At 36.1% G+C, this 14,155-nt stretch overlaps 1 protein-coding gene across 1 annotated transcript in view; it reads left to right on the top strand.

Moving 5' to 3' along the window:
- Positions 1 to 1,274: 1,274 nt before the first annotated feature.
- Positions 1,275 to 14,155, top strand: part of LOC140239880 (uncharacterized) — a 30,251-nt gene continuing 17,370 nt past the window's right edge. The window contains exons 1-5 of the mRNA XM_072319696.1: positions 1,275 to 1,364; positions 2,719 to 2,892; positions 7,492 to 7,659; positions 8,883 to 9,050; positions 10,222 to 10,389. Coding sequence (XP_072175797.1) covers positions 1,275 to 1,364; positions 2,719 to 2,892; positions 7,492 to 7,659; positions 8,883 to 9,050; positions 10,222 to 10,389 — 768 coding nt within the window. The remainder of the gene's footprint in view (positions 1,365 to 2,718; positions 2,893 to 7,491; positions 7,660 to 8,882; positions 9,051 to 10,221; positions 10,390 to 14,155) is intronic.

The raw sequence follows: 14,155 nt of genomic DNA, 5'->3' as shown, positions 1-14,155 counted from the left end.
TTCATTGAAATTCACTTAAACGCAGCGTGGCATCACTTTTTCGAATCTATTGCATTCGTTGTTCGAAACTGGACAATAAACCAAGTTTTGTCGAATTGATTACAACCATCTAACGCAGTCATGGCAATAGAATCCGGTCACAGCTGCTGTTTTGTAATTTTGAAGTTAAGATTCACCTGAATATACGACTTACAGGATCCCGCTACTCCTTAACTTACCAATCATAACATATGACTACATTATATCAAAACTGCAATACAATGTACTATTTGTTTCTATCGTACCTTTACTTTCATTAACCTGTGAGAAGAGATCGGGTCTATATTACAGTTGTCTAATGCGAGTAAAAGATATAAAGAGAAACAAATTTTATACTAAGTTAGAATACGAGATAACGGTTTTCAGATGGACAGATAAATGCATGGATACATGAATTCATGCATGCATGTGATGGGTACATACATACATACTCTGGTCTCATTAAATATATATATATATATATATTATATACATAATGTGACCGTGCCACCACAAAACAAACTAAAAGTCGCACCCCTTGATTTTGAGTGAGGACTCAAAAAATATAGATATAATAGGGGTATCTCAGCTTCTATAAGCATATGAAATCGTAATCATCATCAATACCTGTATGATATTACCTCTACTTATACAATCGCTGGAATCAATCTGACACGTTGAAGGACCTTTATGAGGCGATGCCATTTTATTTTCTGCCTGAAGAAATGTTTTTTTTTTTCCATCTGTATTTCAAATCACCCCCTCCCTTTCGCTCCACAGCTCAAATCCATAAGTCCACATTTCAGGATCTACCTCTTGCTGCCGCCAAGGTTGTGTAAAAAAAAAAAAAGAGCACCTGTTACCGACCAAACATAAGAATCTGAATTCATGGATTTTTTACTTGTGGTGTAGATTGTTGCTTTGTTCAAACTTACAGTTATGTGACCACAATGTTACATTATGTCTTCAGAATGAAAATTTTTGCAAGCCTCCGTGCTAATCGGTCCGGGATCCTTATTCGATAATAATTATGTACTCTTTGTTCATGTGTTGTTCGTATCTGTTTGTGTCGAAGGGAGGAAAAGGGATGAAAACATGAAGGTATTATATCCACACAGACAGGATAGTCTTCCCTTAGTATTTTATGTTATTTCTCACCCTCTTTCTGTACTGCACAGCTGGAATTAATCAAACACTATGGAAGACTTGACATTTCTGCTGTTGCATCAGAGGCATATGCCAAGAGTATTTGCACCATGCCAAACCTTAAGACTCTGGAGCTAGGGAAAGTCAAGAAAGCCGACGGTTTTTTTCTTGCCCTCAAGACATCAGCATCAGAAGCAAGGGTATCTTAATTTGCATTTGTTATATTCCAGTGTGATATCGTATAGTGGGCCATAGAGGAGAGATTCATGTTGACCGTTTTGATTAGAATGGAAAATGAATGGAATTATAAAGTTTTCTTTAATACAGAAGGATTGTAATCATTCGATCAGAAACCGATTTTTTTTTTAATAAAATGAAAGAATAAATGGTGGGCTTTCCCAAGTACACACAACAATGATTCCAATGTTAATATCTACTGAAAATTGAAAAGGAGATGCTGGCATAATTCCATAATCCTATATACCTTTAGGTGTCACTTCTTAGAAGATAGTAATATTACAAATGTGGATGGCAGTGGTTTCTTTAATAGGTTAGAAAAAATAGTGAAGATTTTATTTTTATGTCTAAAATTAAATGGAAAAAAAACTTTATTGAGGCAATGTCATCGTATCTACTTATAGAAGTGATGGCTGATTTAATCTGTGTTTTACATCATCCTCCTCCTCTTCACTCCACAGTTACAATCCATAAGTCTTCTTTTCATGATCCACCTCTCGGTGCAGGCAAGGGTTGTGTTAATAAATATATTGTTAAGGTCAGTAACTTGTCCTGCATACTGGTTACACTTCATAGTCAGGGTCAATGTCCTAATTCTTATCAGTATTCTCCCACACATATATCGTGTACAGATTGAATATCCTTTGTCCTAAAGCCATAAAGTGGAGGGCTTAGTTAGCCCCTATGTCTTAATTGAACCAAGACACACACTTATAAGCTTAGTGTTGGTGCCTAGAATAAAGCAGTAATTGTAGCCCTTTTCTCATCTACTATACTGACCATGCAAGAACCTTTCCTTTGTCCTCCCCTAGTAGCTAGACGTTTGATGTCACCCATTTGTAATAGTCTCAACTTTATGTCTCTTTGTCCTATTGTTGTAGCCATGCCTCCCTCCAATTACCACCCTATTGCCCGATTGTACCTGTATTAGTTTCTTATTTAATCTCTTCTATGACTATGGAAGTAGCCAATTGGTTAATTGTTTGTATACTTGGCTGGGAATGATGCCAAGCTAAAACTCCTGTTTGGGAGTCAGTCTGGATTTGGTCCTCCTGAAGTCAAGACGCCAATAAATGTGCTCTCTTGAAATGCAATGATTTATGTTGGTGTGATCGATTCATTGACTCTTGTTCGAAACGCAACAATATATATATATATGTACATTATATGTGTGTGTGTGTGTGTGTTTTATTGTACATATACATATATGTATACTTGATATATATAAATATAATAGGGGTATCTTAGCTTCTATGAGCATATGAAATCGTAATCATCATCAAAACCTGTATGATATTACCTTCAATTCTACAATAGCTGGAATCAATCATACACTTTGGAGGACCTTCCATCTCTGCTGCTGCATTACACGCCTACGCTCAGAGTATCTCCACCATGCCAAACCTTCGGGATCTGAAGCTGAAGAATGTCATCATAGCGGACAATATCTCTGTCTCCATTACAACATCAGCATCAGCATTTGGACTATGGGTATACCATGTGTGTGTGTGTGTATTTGCTTGGTGTTAGTTACTTTACAGGAAATCGTTAGTACACGTTTAATATTTTTTTTCGATTAAAACAAGAACAAAAAAAAAACATGATAAAGCCGCTTACCATTAACTGCCCAAAGAAATAAAAATGAAACTGTTATCAATATTGAATAAAACAGTAATATTATAGAATGTTCATGTTTTCACGTCAAGTTCAGATTGGTGACGATCACATAATTCGTGATCACTGGCTTTCACTATTGAATTATTCCCTGTGGATGATATCCTCTTTGAAATAATCAACAATGTATGTATATGGAGCGGCATTCTATGGGTCGGCACACAAGCTGAATAATATCGCATTTTTTTTTGGGGGGGGGAGGGGGAGTGGGGGGAGAGGGTTGGGGCAGATTTGTATTTGGTATAGAGGATAGGCCATGTTTCTACTTTCATACGCATACATGTATTTCTTTTCTTTTTTTTAAAGAATAGATCTCTCCATGCTATAAAGTATATTCGTCAAAATTGGATTGATACGTGTTTCTTTTTCCTTTTATGATATCCAAAATATCCGGGCTATGTAATGACGCACCATAACAAGGAATATATAGAGAAATGGGTAGATATTTATGTATCCATGTAAAAGGGTGTGACATGAATGATTTCAAAGAAAGTCTCTGAGTGGCAAGATTGTAGAAGCTTTCAAAATTTATCAGCTTTGTCTTCCTAAGCTTTTTGTCACAACAAATACATGGAGTGATAAAGAAATAAACATTACAAATATAAATCGGGATGGGGGGGGGGGCATTTAATGGACATATGTGTGGTGAATTTATATGCACTGTAGGACTAATTACATAATGCATACGAACAAAACATGACATGTAAACCCCCTTTTTTCACTCATAACACTGAAAATAATAGTTTTCTTGCCAATAATGTAACATATAAAAACCAGCTGTCCTTATAGATCTATGAGTTCACGTTTGTTGCTACACGACCATAGAATGAAGGATGGAGAGTATTTGATTTTTTATCGTTTTTATGATTTTCATTTTCATTATGAATTTCGTTTTAATAGGGTATTGTAGGACTTAAAGTTCCATTGTTGTATATGCGTAGCGTGGGTATTAAAGGTGCATCTTGTGCATACTAGTACATGTTATTACACTTACTGGTACTTTAGAAATAGCACTAACTGCATAATTAGCCCAAGTGTCGTTTCATTTCATCTCGATTGTAGTGAAATAGATGATATTGACTAGAATAGTGCTAGGAAAGAGCAAAATTATGCCAATCGATATGGCAAATTAAATGTCTTTTGTGTGTAACATTGTTTTATGCATTAGACATCGGAGACTCCCCTCTGCAGAACTTCAGAGTTACTATCACTGCGTCAATATAGAGGATCTGACATCTCGGCTGCGACATGGCAGGCCTTAGTCCAATTCATCTCCGCAGTGTCACACCTTCTAAGTCTTGAACGGGCATGTATCGGACACCATCAGCATCAGCTTTCAGGAGTGAAACGAGGATCGGTATATCATTTTTTTTTTATTTATTCTCTGTGCTTCTCTAAATTTACTTCACTTTGTCTTGCAGGAGAGTGGGGAAATATGTCAAAGAAATTATTGAACTCATTTTGATTGAAAGTGTAATATGTGACATCAGATTATGGTATTGTGTTATAAAATCATTATGCGTACAGTTAAGGAAGAAATATAACGTAACATTGTTCTTCAAGGTATATAATCTATGTAAAAGTGTTCCAGTCGCCTTAGTGATAATTCATGATTTTCTTTTCCCACTTTTATGTCTCCATTATGAACCTCTTTTTTTAGGGGGATAAAATGTGAATGAGTAGGGATAAAAGACATACAGTGCATTTACATGAATTTGAATATTAATTCTGTCAACGTATACTTTTACCTCCTCCTGTGATGCTACATAGGAGCTATCAATGAAATTAGCTACAATTTCGATTGTTGGATCAAGAGCCTTAGCAGATATCATCTGCACCATGCCAAACCTTCGGACTCTGGAGCTAAATGATGACAGGATCACAGACGATTTCTACCTCACTCTCGCCGAATTAGCATCAAGAACAAGGGTATCTTACAATGCATTAATCCCCCCCCCCCACACACACACACACAAAGTCATACCATGCTGAAATTTAATATGTTATAACAAAACAAAGATTATTTGGTGAACTCATATGAAAATCGATTCGTTCGATCGTATACTGAATTAGCCTCACTAGAATTGTCCCGTAAAAGTCATAGCACAATAAATCAACCACTTGCATAAGTCCCATTGCGACATTATTACCCCTCTAAATGTCATATCAATTCTACAAAGCAATGGTGATGGTGGTAAGTCCTCGTGAAGGTGGATTAGTCTATAATGTCATAGTTTCATACATCCCACGAAACACAAATAACCGCCTTTCTTATGTAACTCCTTAGATGATACATGTACTACTCGTACAATATAATGTGGATTGTAGCGGTCTCTTCACTCGAATTGAATTTAAAGAAAAAGAAACTAAGTGAAGATTTCGTGTGGCAAATCAAATGGAAGACTTTATTGAGGCAATGTCATTTTACCTACCTCCTGATGTAATGGGTGTTTTCATCTCCGTTTTACATCACTACCCCCCCCCCCGATCCACTTCTTACAGGCGTCGCTCTTACAGGTATAGATGGTAGTCGTGGTTTCTTTATTACAATTGAAGTAAAAACAAAAACTGATTGAAGATTTCAAATGTGTGAAATTCAATGGACCACTTTACTGAGACGATGCCATTTTATCTACTTCCTGAAGAGATGTTTTTTTCATCTGTGTTTCAAATCCCCCCCCCTCCCACTTTCGCTCCACAGCTCAAATCCATAAGTCCACATTTCATGATCTACCTCTTGGTGCTACCAAGGTTTGTGTAAAAAAAAAAGAGCACCTGTTAACCACCAAACATTAAGAATCTGAATTCATGGATTTTACTTGTGGTGTAGAATGTTGCTTTGTTCAAACTTACAGTTATGTGACCACAATGTTACATTATGTCTTCAGAATGAAAATTGTTACGAGCCTCCATGCCAATCGGTCGGGATCCTTATTCGATAATATGTACTCTTTGTTTATGTGTTGTTCGTATTTGTTTGTGTCGGAGGGAGGAAAAGGGATGAAAACATGGAGGTATTATATTCACACTGACAGGATAGTCTTCCCTTATTATTTTATGTTATTTCTCACCCTCTTTCTGTACTGCACAGCTGGAATCAATCAAAAACTCTGGAGGATTTGACATTTCTGCTGCTGCATCAGAGGCATATGCCAAGAGTATTTGCACCATTCCAAACATTAAGACTCTTAACCCTATTATGCCCAAGCTATTTTGACCCCTCGCAGGCCCAAGGGGGGGGGGCACATTGTGCCCCCATATAACTTTATTATTTGATGTATCATCGTCATATTTGGCACGTGGGTAGAGTAACTCATACTCTACATGACCGTACATTTGAATTTTTACAAGGTCACCCATGGAGGGCGCTATTTACAAAAAATAAAGAAATACATAGGAAATATGCTAAAAACATGAAATTTCAGTATAATTTCTTTATCCCCATTATATATGTCTTGTTATAGAACAATCATATTCATATTTGCCACAAATGATAAGCAAGTGGAATTTTAGTATTTGTTATGTTTGAAATTTCTCAAGGTCACCACATGGGGGCGCTATTCATATCAACATATTCAAATGTTTGGCATGGGCACATGTATAGTTATGACATTTCATATTTGCATAATAGTGGAATTTTGAGATTGCAAATTGATAATATGATAAACTAATGATATTAGAGGCATAACTTGGGTGAAGGAATCAAAATAACTCAAAATATAAGGGCAATCTGTAGAAAATATTATTGTTTTCAATTATCTCTATTATATCTATTGTTTTATGCCTTTTTCACATAAAAACAAAGGAAATAATAAGAAAAACTTTCCAGGACCATAATTACTTCAAATTTTGCTTCTTCAACAAATTTCAGCCAAGAAACACTCATTTCATACACTGTAATGCTGTTAAATGAAATGGGAACAGAAAAAAGATGCAAAATCTGACTGACATGGTTGTCAGTTTATGGTTGCCAGCAACACCAAATATAGCTAAATTATATATCAAAATGTTTCCAATAAGATTTTAGGAAAAGTCACCAAATTTTGTTGAAATCGGATTAAGGACGAAGGAGTGGCAAAGGAAAATCTGGTAGGGGGCACAATGTGCCCCCCCCCCCTTGGGCTTTATAGGGTTTTTTACTTGTGGTGTAGATTGTTGCTTTGTTCAAACTTACAGTTATGTGACCACAATGTTACATTATGTCTTCAGAATGAAAATTTTTGCAAGCCTCCGTGCTAATCGGTCGGGATCCTTATTCGATAATAATTATGTACTCTTTGTTTATGTGTTGCTCGTATTTGTTTGTGTCGGAGGGAGGAAAAGGGATGAAAACATGGAGGTATTATATTCACACTGACAGGATAGTCTTCCCTCAGTATTTTATGTTATTTCTCACCCTCTTTCTGTACTGCACAGCTGGAATTAATCAAACACTATGGAAGACTTGACATTTCTGCTGCTGCATCAGAGGCATATGCCAAGAGTATTTGCACCATGCCAAACCTTAAGACTCTGGAGCTTAAGGAAGTCAACATACCCGACGGTTTCTTTCTTGCCCTGAAGACATCAGCATCAGAAGCAAGGGTATCTTAATTTGCATTTGTTATATTGCAGTGTAATATCGTATAGTGGGCCATAGAGGAGAGATTCATGTTGACCGTTTTGATTAGAATCGAAAATGAATGGAATTATAAAGTTTTCTTTAATACAGAAGGATTGTAATCATTCGATCAGAAACCGATTTTTTTTTTTTTTAATAAAATGAAAGAATAAATGGGTGGGCTTTCCCAAGTACACAAAACAATGATTCCAATATTAAGGTCTACTGAAAATTGAAAAGGAGATGCTGGCATAACCCATAATCCTATATAACTTTAGATGTCACTCCTTAGAAGATACATGTAGTAATATTACAAATGTGGATGGTAGTGGTTTCTTTAATAGGATAGAAAAAGATAGTGAAGATTTTATGTGTAAAATTAAATGAAAAACTTTATTGAGGCAATGTCATCGTATCTACTTACTGAAGTGATGGGTGTTTTCATCTGTGTTTTACATCATCCCCCTCCTCTTCACTCAACAGTTACAATCCATAAGTCTTCTTTTCATGATCTACCTCTCGGTGCAGGGAAGGGTTGTGTTAAGAGAAAAAAAATATATATAAACATATCTATACTTGATATGTATATGTATATAAATATGATAGGGCTATCTCAGCTTCTATGAGCATATGAAATCGTAATCATCATCAATACCTGTATGATATTACCTTTAATTTTACAGTAGCTGGAATCAATCTGACACGTTGAAGGACCTTTATTGAGGCGATGCCATTTTATTTTCTGCCTGAAGAGATGTTTTTTTTTTTCATCTGTGTTTCAAATCACCCCCCCCCCCTTTCGCTCCACAGCTCAAAACCATAAGTCCACATTTCATGATCTACCTCTTGCTGCCGCCAAGGTTTGTGTAAAAAAAAAAAAGAGCACCTGTTACCGACCAAACATTAAGAATCTGAATTCATGGATTTTTACTTGTGGTGTAGATTGTTGCTTTGTTCAAACTTACAGTTATGTGACCACAATGTTACATTATGTCTTCAGAATGAAAATTTTTACAAGCCTCCATGCCAATCGGTCGGGATCCTTATTCAATAATAATTATGTACTCTTTGTTTATGTGTTGCTCGTATTTGTTTGTGTCGGAGGGAGGAAAAGGGATGAAAACATGGAGGTATTATATTCACACTGACAGGATAGTCTTCCCTTAGTATTTTATGTTATTTCTCACCCTCTTTCTGTACTGCACAGCTGGAATTAATCAAACACTATGGAAGACTTGACATTTCTGCTGCTGCATCAGAGGCATATGCCAAGAGTATTTGCACCATGCCAAACCTTAAGACTCTGGAGCTTAAGGAAGTCAACATACCCGACGGTTTCTTTCTTGCCCTGAAGACATCAGCATCAGAAGCAAGGGTATCTTAATTTGCATTTGTTATATTGCAGTGTAATATCGTATAGTGGGCCATAGAGGAGAGATTCATGTTGACCGTTTTGATTAGAATCGAAAATGAATGGAATTATAAAGTTTTCTTTAATACAGAAGGATTGTAATCATTCGATCAGAAACCGATTTTTTTTTTTTTTTAATAAAATGAAAGAATAAATGGGTGGGCTTTCCCAAGTACACAAAACAATGATTCCAATATTAAGGTCTACTGAAAATTGAAAAGGAGATGCTGGCATAACCCATAATCCTATATAACTTTAGATGTCACTCCTTAGAAGATACATGTAGTAATATTACAAATGTGGATGGTAGTGGTTTCTTTAATAGGATAGAAAAAGATAGTGAAGATTTTATGTGTAAAATTAAATGAAAAACTTTATTGAGGCAATGTCATCGTATCTACTTACTGAAGTGATGGGTGTTTTCATCTGTGTTTTACATCATCCCCCTCCTCTTCACTCAACAGTTACAATCCATAAGTCTTCTTTTCATGATCTACCTCTCGGTGCAGGGAAGGGTTGTGTTAAGAGAAAAAATATATATATAAACATATCTATACTTGATATGTATATGTATATAAATATGATAGGGCTATCTCAGCTTCTATGAGCATATGAAATCGTAATCATCATCAATACCTGTATGATATTACCTTTAATTTTACAGTAGCTGGAATCAATCTGACACGTTGAAGGACCTTTATTGAGGCGATGCCATTTTATTTTCTGCCTGAAGAGATTTTTTTTTTTTCATCTGTGTTTCAAATCACCCCCCCCCCTTTCGCTCCACAGCTCAAAACCATAAGTCCACATTTCATGATCTACCTCTTGCTGCCGCCAAGGTTTGTGTAAAAAAAAAAAGAGCACCTGTTACCGACCAAACATTAAGACCAAACTTACAGTTATGTGACCACAATGTTACATTATGTCTTCAGAATGAAAATTTTTGCAAGCCTCCATGCCAATCGGTCGGGATCCTTATTTGATAATATGTACTCTTTGTTTATGTGTTGCTCGTATTTGTTTGTGTCGGAGGGAGGAAAAGGGATGAAAACATGAAGGTATTATATTCACACTGACAGGATAGTCTTCCCTTAGTATTTTATGTTATTTCTCACCCTCTTTCTTTACTGCACAGCTGGAATCAATCAAACACTCTGGAGGACTTGACATTTCTGCTGCTGCATCAGAGGCATATGCCAAGAGTATTTGCACCATGCCAAACCTTAAGACTCTGGAGCTTAAGAAAGTCAACATACCCGACGGTTTCTTTCTTGCCCTGAAGACATCAGCATCAGAAGCAAGGGTATCTTAATTTGCATTTGTTATATTGCAGTGTAATATCGCATAGTGGGCCATAGAGGAGAGATTCATGTTGACCGTTTTGATTAGAATCGAAAATGAATGGAATTACAAAGTTTTCTGGTAAACTGGCACCTCGTCTACAACCACCCTGTCCACTGTCCACCTAGTCTAATGCCATCTCGTCTAAACTCACTTCGTCTACTACCAACTCGTCTACCAACCATTTTGTCTATATGCCAATTAGTCTAATTGTCATTTCGTCTACTAGCCATTTTATCTAATGTCCAATCTGTCTCAGTCACATTTCGTCTAACACCCATTATGTCTATTGACCATTTCGTCTATTAATCATTAGGTCTATGAATAAAATAGTCTACAACTCATTTTGTCTAATAGCCAATTGGTCTACAACTACCTTGTCTAATAGTCAATTAGTCTAATAACCAGTCAGTCTACTCCCAACTGGTCTACTGCCAACTGGTCTACTCCCAATTGGTCTACTCCCAACTGGTCTACTCCCAACTTGTCTATACACCCAAGTGGTCTACTCCCAACTCGTCTACTCCCAACTAGTCTGCACCCAACTAGTCTCCACCCAACTGGTCTACACCCAACTCGTCTACTGCCAACTCATCAACTGCCAACTCGTCTACTGCCAACTAGACTACTCCCAACTGGTCTATTACTAGTTATATATTTTTTTTTTGTTATTTAAGTCTACTTCATCCAGTTTCTTTTTTCCCAGTGAAATAGGTTGAACACTCTTGGTGCCCCATTTGGTTTAAATCTTTATGTTCTAATTATGACAATTTTTTAGGAAAAAAAAAGATAATGTCACATTGTGAAAAACTTGCTGTGTTATATTTGTGGTGGATGTGTAATTTATATCAGAAGCAATCATGCAGCATTTATATGTCCAAACTTCAACACTCCATCCATTCAACTTTGATACACAATCATAAGTATGGTAAAAATGAAAAGGAACACATTAGAAGTACATTATCAGTATTCTTTATTCTGTCTGCCACGTACTGATGTATGTAAACGGTTAAATGCACAAAAAAGGGTTGAAACATATGTAAGGCCTCAAGAAAATAGACCCCCCTAAAATTTTTTGGAAGTTTCTAGATACATGCATTTGTATAAATAGGGAAATTTACCCTCACAAGTTTATTTCACCCACCCCTGAAATCAAAGTGGAGTTTACCCAGTCTCTCCAAATTCTGAGAAAAATGCCTTCATCACGATGGATGTGGTTTTGAGCCCCACACTTTCATCCCTGCATCCATTGTGACTAGACGTGGCATTTTTCCCTTCCTTCAGGTAAGAAATCTTTAATACTTCTACTTCCATTCAATTATCCTAAATCATTCTTTCTGACTGGTAAATTCGGTGAATTCTATGATGTTTAGTGTTTCATAGTTGAACTACATGGTTCCTCCTTCAGTAAAAGAGGAATTAAGACTAAAGATGATGTTCTCAGTGAAGTTAGTTATTGAATTATTGTTTAATGCCAGATATGATTGCTTGTTTGCTTGTTTATGATGTGCTAGTGACCATATGAGTATTAGTGCTTGTGTCATTATTAGATTTCTGTGGTAATTTAACAGTATTCATTATGAAAGATGTAAAAGTGCTACTTAAGCTGATTTAGTTTTGGATTAAGTTCCGCTAGTGCGAGTGTGAACAAGCCATAGGCTGTGCCATTCCATGTAGAAAGCTGAGTGGAACGGTCAGTGTGAACACTCTCCTAGACGGTGCGTTGCACCGGAGTCCACTGACTTTATTATTGATGATACGCCTCTCTTGGGATTGATTGCTAGGTAGCTGACATTATGCTTTTCTGAATGGAAACCCAAACGCCTGAATAGGTATGCAGATTGTGAAAATATGGATACTTTGTACAATGTTATCAGAGTTGCATTGTAGTATTGTACAAGATAGAAACAGTGAGAAGTAATGTAGAGTACACATTTAGAGTACAGAGATAGAGACGGAGAGTCGGTGTGAACACAGTTTGGATGACTCGTGCAGCGACCTCCACGCCTTATCGGCCAGAGCGCTGACCACCAGCCCTCTGGACGGAGTGTTTATAGTTGTGGTCAGTGTCTCTCTCACTTTCCCAGCTTCTCAGTTCCTCACTTTTTGGCCAGTTCCTCACTTGGTATAAACAAACTAAAAAGGAATTGATCAGAAGCGTTTTGTTTTATTGTTTTTTATTTCTATGTTTTATTTCGAAATCACATAAAATCACAATATTTACAAATAATCATCAATCAGCAAACACGAGAAAAAGAAAAAAAAAGAAGAAAAAGTGACAAGAGCAATTCAGAGATAAAATAAAAAGAGAACCACCATGATTCATCAATAAGTAGTAAGGTAAAGCTTCCTCAAAGACCCCCGTCTCATAACACACCCAGGGAGAATGGCTCCCCCAGTGGGGTCCCCAGGTCTGAAAGAGGACCATACCCTCTTATTCAACGACAAAAGTCACACTTTATCCTACACAATCAAAATATACTCATCTAATCATCCCTCAAAACTACACATTCTCAACTCATCTCGAGACATCTTTAGCATTGTAATTCAAACCACTGCATAAAGCCTAAGTCAGACCTGGAGATCCCTGACAGGAAAAGATTACATTACAGACTGTTAAAAAAAAAAAAAAAAAATTAGAGCCAAAAAAATTCCAAAACCATTGAGCAATTAGTTCATGTCCAAGGCGCGCCAACAAAGCTGGAGAAAACATAAAGGCCAGACAGAGGCCAGCAAATTCACTAACTACAATGTAGTACTACACATGGTTGTACTTTGTATCAGCGACAGATCATGGAGATTCCAATGAGCAAAATACAATGACAAGTATTCAGCATACCAATACACAATATGAAATAAACTTAATCCAAGGGGTATGAAACAATTTTAGAGTAACATTTAAACATATCATAAATCAAATCTCCATTTTTTGAAATGTAAAGTAAGCTTATTTCTTTTCGTAGCTAAATAATACTCTGTTTCTTTTTGCTTCTTAATGAAACTCTTAAAGAAATCAACAGTTGGTACTTCATTCCTAAATTTACAAATATAAAGGTAATATTTTACAACTAATACAAGGTATGTTAAAAACTGATCTGATAATAAACCAAATAATTTTTTCAAAATTGGAGAGCTTAAAATTATTAATGTGGATTTCTATTATGTTTACTACATATCTCCAAATTGGTATAACCTTCTCACAATCGCAAAACAAATTAACCATAGTCTCTTCCATTTTCCCACAAAATGTACAGTTTGGTGAGTCTTTCCTTTTAATTTTATACAAAAAAGCATTCAAAGCTATGGATTTGTGAAAAACTTTAAAATAAAAAGAGCGTAACCTAGTATCAATAGTGCAAGTAAAATTAATCTTGTGTACATTATTCCACATGATATCATCAGGGACTGTTATTTGACTTTTCCAATATTCATATCTTTTCTCAGGGACATGTAGCACATTTAATATTTTGTAAGCATGTCTGGGTACTTTTTTCTAGGCATTCAAAATAATAACCAAAGAATCACAAATATCTAAATTATTCAATGCAGTATCGTCCAACCATCCATTAGGAATATTCCTTAATAAGAAATTGAATTTTCTTCTGTCTGTATGGCGAATATCAAAATCTAAAATCAATTCTTCAAATAATTTATGACCAGGGAGGGGTGGGTTCAACAAGTCGGAAATTCCCAAAACATTTTTTTCGTACCAAGTTTCATAATAGAAA

The sequence above is a fragment of the Diadema setosum genome, chromosome 16 (assembly GCF_964275005.1).
Source record: "Diadema setosum chromosome 16, eeDiaSeto1, whole genome shotgun sequence".
Lineage (NCBI taxonomy): Eukaryota > Metazoa > Echinodermata > Echinoidea > Diadematoida > Diadematidae > Diadema > Diadema setosum.
Note: the sequence above shows the minus strand (reverse complement) of the source record. Positions and strands in the feature narration are given on the sequence as shown.